At 34.0% G+C, this 8,558-nt stretch overlaps 1 protein-coding gene and 1 long non-coding RNA gene across 3 annotated transcripts in view; one reads left to right on the top strand and one right to left on the bottom strand.

Moving 5' to 3' along the window:
• Positions 1-4,967, top strand: part of LOC112401457 (uncharacterized) — a 17,062-nt gene extending 12,095 nt beyond the window's left edge. The window contains exons 2-3 of the long non-coding RNA XR_003003582.1: positions 3,301-3,367; positions 4,885-4,967. This is a non-coding gene — a long non-coding RNA (uncharacterized LOC112401457). The remainder of the gene's footprint in view (positions 1-3,300; positions 3,368-4,884) is intronic.
• Positions 3,179-8,558, bottom strand: part of GNRHR (gonadotropin releasing hormone receptor) — a 25,379-nt gene continuing 19,999 nt past the window's right edge. The window contains exon 3 of one of the 2 annotated variants that reach the window (XM_024747743.1): positions 3,179-4,480. In XM_024747743.1, the coding sequence (XP_024603511.1) occupies positions 4,236-4,480 (245 nt within the window). In that variant the 3' untranslated portion in view covers positions 3,179-4,235. The remainder of the gene's footprint in view (positions 4,481-8,558) is intronic. The other variant, XM_024747744.1, reaches the window with a different exon arrangement.

The following is an 8,558-nucleotide window of genomic DNA, read 5'->3' as shown; positions in this document are numbered from 1 at the left end:
AGTTTTGCCCTTTTTTTTTTTTTTTTTTTTAGTTTTTAGCTTTTTAGTTTTAATCACATTTTTAAATTATTAATTTGACAATTATTCACTTGATCTCAAGTCATAGTTAGAATTTTTAAAACTTATGCAAATTTCTTATCCAATGGACTTGTTATAAAAGAAAGTCAATAATTGGGTGGAAGTTACCCTCTATGCATCAGATGAAGATTCCAACCACAGGAGTTTAAATGTTCGGATTTAGATTGTGAAAAATAATAAAGTTTGTTCTTTTCCCTTAGGGCTACATTTATTGTGTAATTACAGTGTACCAAGACTATATTTAGCCTTTATTCTTTGTGTTTAAATTGTGTGCTATTTAAATTTTGTGATATACATAGTCCTGATTTTATTTTGAGAAGGTAATTGGTGATTGTAGCAGGTACTTCTGTCTTCTGATCCCCAAAACATTCCCCTCTTGCTCTCACAAAAAAAGAAAAAGAGAGAGGAAAAAAAGAACTAAATATTTTTTTAAAGTTAACAGGTGACTAAATGTTCAGGGAAATTGAGTGCTGCTCTCCATAAGATAAAACATACCCTTAAGGTGTTTAGGGTAATCCCTTTCTCCTTTGCTAGTGATAGTTTAGAGGTGGTCATGTGCTCCAGTTCTAGCCAATCTAAGAGGAAGTGCTGAGGGTTCTGGGAAAGAGAGATGTATAGTGAGAAGCCACCCTTTCTTTGTGCCTTTGAGACTTCTAGTTGGTGACAAGTAGTTTCTGATCCCTGAAGCCTAGAGGAAGCAGAGAAAATGACTCAAAGCTCTGAACTAACCAACTCTGCATGCTTTCTTCTGGACTTCCTGTAACGTGAAGTGAAAACATGCCACGTCTAGTCTGACATTTCTATTGCTTACAGCAGAAGGCACTCTAACAGAAACAGCACAAAAATCATACAAACACACATAATATTTATTTACCTTTTTCTCATTAGAAAAGCAATATATGTTCATTCTGCAAATTTGGGATACAGGTGTTCACAAGAAATTTAAAAAATCATTCAGAGGTAACTATATCAATATTTTTTGTACATATTCTATTTTTCCTATGCATGTACTTTGTATATTATATAATTTAAAAAATTAGACATTGTTTTATACCTAATTTTTATACTTAATAACCAAAAGAATTAAATTGAAGATTTAAATCAATTAATCTTAGAAATTAAATTGAACCTTATTCTATTTAGTCTCCTATGGACACAATTTATAGTAATTAGACAACAAGAATTGGTTTGACATTTGAAACTAGGCTAAAGGTAAAATAGATGAAATTCAAATGTATTTTAGCTGCTCATAAATATTATCTCTTTGTGACTACCAAGTAAGTTCTGAGATAGGGCACTTAAAATTTTTTTCTAACTCATTTACACTGATTTATGCTGCTGGGAAGATTATGTTTGTAGTACTCCAACATTTTTGGTTTGTTTGTTTTAAGATATGATATCTCTGTTTTGTAGGCTGAAATTGAATTTGCACAATCTTTTAATTCATTGTTGTTTGTTCATGTCATGTATTACTAAATTGAATTTAGCAAGAGGAAATCCAGTTTTTAACCAGTTTTTTATGCCAAATAGAAGAGGAGATATCCAAGATAGAATCTTAATTATCTGATATATTGGATTAACTCTGCAGAACATATCCTTTTTTACAAGGAATCCTCATCTTTTATTATGACTGAAAATAGAGTAAATGACTATAATACCAAATATGAAATACTCTATGTTGAGTGATGTATCTTTAACTTAAAAGCCACATTTACCTTTTGCACTATTAATTTTGGTATAAATCCATATCCACATTATAATTTACAGACCACAACATTTATATAATATATTTATTTCTGCCAAGTTTTTCATTACATGTTGAGCCTTAAGAGAGTTTTTAAGGTTGAAAATGGTGAGTGATCAAATTGAATCAATCCAGTACAGTTTCAATATTAACATTATTATGAATATATATATATATATAAATGTATCAGGTGAATACATTCTGATACATTTTTATTGTAATAAACTTCTTTATGAATATACAGAATCAGTTGGGAATTCCTAAACTTTTTTGTGACATTGGCTCCTTTGGCAGTCTGGTATGGCCAAAAACCCTTCTCAGGATAATGTTTTTAAATGCATAAAATAATACAAATAGGAATAAAAGTAAAGCAGTTGCATTGTAATACAGTTTTGTGCATGGTCCACAGTTTAAAAACACCTGCATCAAGATTTTGAATAGCCCTTTAGTTAATGTATTAAAAAATGCCTAAGAGTGTATCTAAGTAGAACAGTTTCTTGAATATGTAAAAGCCAAACTGACATATGTTCAATAAACACATATCTAACAAAGCCCTTAGATTGTATCTTGTATATTTTTGCCTTTAAATCCGTATGTAAGAATTGTTATCAGTTTGGGAATAAGAATACGTATGATAAAGAGATGGTAGAGAAGAATGGTTTTGTTGTGACTTATCCATATTCCTGTGTCATCTAGTGAACTTTAAATTCTTGGTATCAGTATACACACCTTTAAAGTTAACTTTGAGCATTTTAGCACATTACAAATTTGAGTCCAGCCCAATTCAACTGTAGAGTTGGGGCATTGATTGGCTAATTAAAGGTATGAGTTTAGTAAAAAGACGATATGAATGAAAGAGTAGAAGGAAGGAGTTCAATAGTGACAGAAATAGGACCAATGGAGACAGAATTGGAAAATAACCTAGAATGTGGAAAAATAACTACTACACACTACAACACTAAAAGTATGAGAAGAGAAAAATAAGGAAAGGAAAGACCTACCATTAGTTTAATTAGTAGTTTACTTAACCACAGTTCCACAAGGCCTGGAATGTGTGGAAATGACATTTCATCTTTTGTGTGGCATTACATACCTCATGTGAATATAATAATATTTTACCTATTTCTTTTAAAAAATAAGTTAAAGAGTGGTTGAATTTCTTTTAATTCCCTTATACAGTTTTCTTATTTAATGGATATTATAGAACCCTTTCATCCTATCCCCTTTTTCATGGAATGGGTGGAAACAGGCCTAAATTACAAGAGGTATTGTGCTGACATATTTTGGAAACCATACCACTCAATGTGAACATCAGCAGGTATTAGTTATACATTTACAGAGAGTTTTTCTTTTCCCTTTTCTAATACCTTTCTGTCTCCTTTGATCTATATATAGTGAAACTGAGGTTTTCAGAGTTAATTTTACATATCAAATAACTTTTTGCTTGTGCATTTGCTTGATTTCTTTTTTTTTTTTAGTGATTTGTGGATTATGGATTTAGAAAGATCAGAAGATAGAAGAAAATCCCTGATATTAAAAGAGAAGGTATGTTATTTATAAAACATAATCAGTATATATCTTTTCATGATTGTATTTTAAAACATTGTTATTATTACTACACTTAATTACCACAAACTCCATAGACTACACAGCCCAAGAGGAATGTTCTAACCCCCTGTCCAAATCTGAGCCCCTCTGAAACTCCCTTTTATATGAAGGCACTTCACAACCTGTACCAAGTGAAGAATGGGATGAAAGAGAACTATTTATAAATCTTGTCAGGTTGCAGCAGTGGACGGTGGGTTGGTTGCTGAATACTCCAAACATTAGAATGCTTTTGAAGCCAAGGAAAAAATTTGATTCATTGCATTTTGTTTTTTTAAACCATAGAAGGGAAAACTGATCACATGGGCAGGGGAAATACTATCTCTGTGCTGTATGTATTTATTGTTTTAGCATAAGATTGTAATTGCTGCTAAGCCCCTTTGGAGAAAAACTCTCCAAGGCATGCTGAGGTTAGGACTGTGTTTCTCAGCGTTACTTTTTGGCATCTGTTTGCCTTAGGCCATGGCTATTTTAAATATTTATATATTATTATACAAGAAGAAAGTGATTTAAAAACCCATATAATGTGTTATAGAAGCTCAGAAATTGAAGAGATTAATTTAGAAGCTAATGGTTAAGAGGAAATATATAATTATTTTTCCTGAAAAAAATTTTCCTAGTAATTGAGTTTCTGACAATGTGATTTCCAAAGGAATAAGTGTAATACCGTAATCTGAAACTCTGCTTTGTTTGTATGTAAATGTGCTGGAATATGCTTTGTGTTTATCATTCCCAAAAGGGGAAATCCATTACCTTGTCCTACATAGTTTATGTGTCTGTTTACGTGACTTCCTATGTAGTCTAACAATTACAGAGAGAAATATCCATATATAAGTGGATCAAAGCATGGATTTAAAAAAGCAAAGAGAAAGAAGAAGTGATTTACTGGATCTGACACCCTGTTTACCATTTCAGGATCAAACCAATACCAAATTCCAAGGACATAGTAGGGAGTCCAGCAGACAGTAAATGAAGTGGCAAATGCAACCGTCATCTTTAGGGTCCTCAGTCGAGCTTGTGGTATATTATTCTTGGATTGATTCAGTTGTAGTTCTTTTAGATAGAGAAAAGAGTAGGTGTTTAACAACCAGTTTTATTACAAAACCAAAATAGACAAAAAGGAAGACAGAATCATAATTCAACCTGATGAATTAGCAAATTTCTAATATTTTTAATAATGACAATTTGTTTGAAAAGCTTGTTTATATTTCAAGTTTTCCACTATGTTACATAATAAATAGAAAATATTAAAGATAGTAGTGCTCTTAAAATAAATTTTCCATCAAACTAATATGGATTTGAAATAAAGGGCTACTCAAATTCTTAAAATATAAATTTAAGAGAGCAGACTGAGGTTGAGCTGAGTTGAATTCCCTACCTTTTGGTTGTCATGCCAACATAACCATGTTTACTTTATAAATTTATAAATTCCCCCTCTTTCCCAATTGGCCACATAGGAGGTGCCATTGCCATTGTGGGAGGCAATGTAAGCTTGGCACATGGAAGAAACACATGCATTGGAACTGGTGTCAGAATCCTAGTTGGCATTAAGGATATTGAAGGACGAGGACAAGATGGTGGAGTAGAAGAATGTGAGCTCACCTCTTCTTACAGAAACACCAAAATCACAACTAACTGCTGAACAAAACATGCTGGGACCTACCCCCAAAGATACCCTACATCCAAAGACAAAGAAGAAGACTCAGTGAGATGGTAGGAGGGGCTCAGTCATGATAAAAACAAATCCCGTATATGCTGGGTTGGCAGCCCACAAATTGGAAAGTAATTATACCACAGAAGTTCTCCCAAAGGAGTGAAATGTTTGAGCCCCATGTATGGCTCCCCAGCCTGGGGGTCAGGCAATGGAAAGAGGAGCTTCCGGAAATTGAGACTGTGATTAAAAATCTTCTACCAAACAAAGGCCCAGGACCAGATGGCTTCATAGGAGAATTCGATAAACATTTAGAGAAGAGCTAACACCTATCCTTCTCAAACTCTTCCAAAATATAGCAGAGGGAGGAACACTCCCAAACTCATTCTACAAGGCCACCATCACCCTGATACCACAACCAGATGAAGATGTCACAAAGAAGGAAAACTACAGGCCAATATCCCTGATGAACATAGAGCAAAAATCCTTAACAAAACACTAGCAAACAGAATCCAACAGCAAATTATAAGGATCATACACCATAATCAAGTGGGGTTTATCCCAGGAATTGAAGGATTCTTCAATATATGCAAATCAATCAATGTGATACACCATATTAACAAATTGAAAGAGGAAAACCATATGATCATCTCAGTAGATGCAGTAAAAGCTTTTGACAAAATTCAACACCCATTTATGATAAAAACCCTCCAGAAAGTAGGCATCGAGGGTACTTACCTCAACATAATAAAGGCCATATATGAAAAACCCACAGCCAACATCTTTCTCAATATTGAAAAACTGAAACCATTTCCTCCAAAATCAGGAACAAAACAAGGTTTTCCACTCTCACCACTATTATTCAACATAGTTTTGGAAGTTTTAACCACAGCAATCAGAGAAGAAAAAGAAATAAAAGTAATCCAAATCAGAAAAGAACAAGTAAAGGTGTAACTGTTTGCAGATGGCATGATACTTTACATAGAGAATCCTAAAGATGCTACCAGAAAACTACTAGAGCTAATCAATGAACTTGGTAAAGTAGCAGGATACAAAATTAATGCACAGAAGTATCTTGCATTCCTATACTTTAATGATGAAAAATGTGAAAGAGAAATTAAGGAAACACTTCTCTTTACCATTGCAACAAAAATAATAAAATGCCCAGGAATAAGCCTACCTAAGGAGACAGAAGACCTGTATGCAGAAAACTATAAGACACTGATGAAAGAAATTACAGATGATACAAACAGATGGAGAGATATACCATGTTCCTGGATTGGAAGAATCAATATTGTGAAAATGACTATACCACACAAAGCAATCTACAGATTCAATGCCATCCCAATGAAACTACCAATGGCATTTTTCACAGAACGAGAACAAAAAGTTTCACAATTTGTATGGAGACACAAAAGACCCTGAATAGCCAAAGAAGTCTTGAAGGAAAAAAGCGGAGGTGGAGGAATCAGACTCCCTGACTTCAGACTTTACTACAAAGCTACAGTAATCAAGACAATATGGTACTGGCACAGAAACAGAAATATAGATCAATGGAAAAGGATAGAAAGCCCAGAGATAAACCCATGCACCTATGGTCAACTAATCTATGACAACGGAGGCAAGGATATACAATGGAGAAGAGACAGTCTCTTCAATAAGTGATGCTGGGAGATCTGGACAGTTACATGTAAAAGAATGACATTAGAACACTCCCTAACACCATACAGAAAAATAAATTCAAAATGGATTAGAGACCTAAATAAGACCTGACACTATAAAACTCTTGGAGGAAAACATAGGAAGAACACTCTTTGACATAAACCACAGCAAGATCTTTTTGGATCCACCTCCTAGAGTAATGGAAGTAAAAGCAAAAATAAACAAATGGGACCTAATGAAACTTAAAAGCTTTTGCCCAGCAAAGGAAACCATAAACAATAAGAAAAGACAACCCTCAGAATTGGAGAAAATATTTACAATGAAGCAACTGACAAAGGATTAATCTCCAAAATTTATAAGCAGCTCATGCAGCTCAATATCAATGAAACAAATAACCCAATCCAAAAATGGGCAGAAGACCTAAATAGACATTTCTTCAAAGAAGATATACGGATTGCCAACAAACACATGAAAGGATGCTCAACATCACCAACCATTAGAGAAATGCAAATCAAAGCTACAATGAGGTATCATCTCACAGAAGTCAGAATGGCCATCATCAAAAAATCTACAAACAATAAATGCTGGAGAGGGTGTGGAGAAAAGGGAAACCTCTTGCATTGTTGGTGGGAATGTAAATTGATACAGCCACTATGTAGAACACTGTGGAGGTTCCTTAAAAAACTAAAAAAGAACTACCATGTGACCCAGCAATCCCACTACTGGGAATATACCCTTAGAAAACTATAATTCAAAAAGAGTCATGTACCACAATGTTCATTACAGCTCTATTTACAATAGCCACGACATGGAAGCAACCTAAGAGTCCATTGACAGATGAATGGATAAAGAAGATGTGGCACATATATACAATGGAATATTACTTAACCATAAGGAGAAATGAAATCGAGTTTTTGTAGTGAGGTGGATGAACCTAGAGTCTGTCATACAGAGTGACGTAAGTCAGAAAGAAAAACAAATACTGTATGCTAACACATATATATGGAATCTAAGAAAAAAAAGATTCTGATGAATCTAAGCATAGGACAGGAATAAAGATGAAGATGTAGAGAATGGACTTGAGGACATGGGGTATGGGAAGGGTAAGCTGGGACGAAGTGAGAGAGTGGCATGGACATATATATGCTACCAAATGTAAAATAGATAGCTAGTGGGAAGCAGCTGTATAGCACAGGCATATCTGCTCGGTGCTTTGTGACCACCTAGAGTGGTGGGATAGGGAGTGTGGGAGGGAGACGCAAGAGGGAGGAAATATGGGGAGACATGTATATGTATAACTGATTCACTTTGTTATACAGCAGAAACTAACACAGCAATGTAAAGCAATTATACTCTAATAAACATGTTAAAAAATTAATACACGGAAATCTGTTGAATTTCTATAAACTAACAATGAAATTTCAGAAATAGAAATTAAAGAAAGAATCCCATTTACCATAGCATAAAAAAGAATAAAATACCTAAGAATAAACCTACCTAAAGAGGCAAAAAAACTGTACTCTGAAAACTTAGACACTGCTGAAACGAATCAAAGATGACACAAACAGATGGACAGATATACCGTGTTCTTGGACTGGAAGAATCAGTATAGTCAAAATGACTCTACTACCCAAGGCAATCTACAGATTCAGTGCAATCCCTATCAATGTACCAATGGCATTTTTCACAGAACTAGAACAAAAAATTTTTAAATTTGTATGGAAAACAAAAATACCCTGAATAACCAAAGCAATCTTGAGAAAGAAAAACAGAGCTGGAGGAATCAGGCTCCCTGACTTCAGAGTATTCTACAAAGGT

The sequence above is a fragment of the Neophocaena asiaeorientalis genome, unplaced genomic scaffold (genome assembly GCF_003031525.2).
Source record: "Neophocaena asiaeorientalis asiaeorientalis breed wild unplaced genomic scaffold, Neophocaena_asiaeorientalis_V1.1 scaffold429, whole genome shotgun sequence".
NCBI classification, from domain to species: domain Eukaryota; kingdom Metazoa; phylum Chordata; class Mammalia; order Artiodactyla; family Phocoenidae; genus Neophocaena; species Neophocaena asiaeorientalis.
The sequence above is the reverse complement of the archived record's forward strand: the minus strand, read 5'-3'. Positions and strand labels throughout refer to the sequence as shown.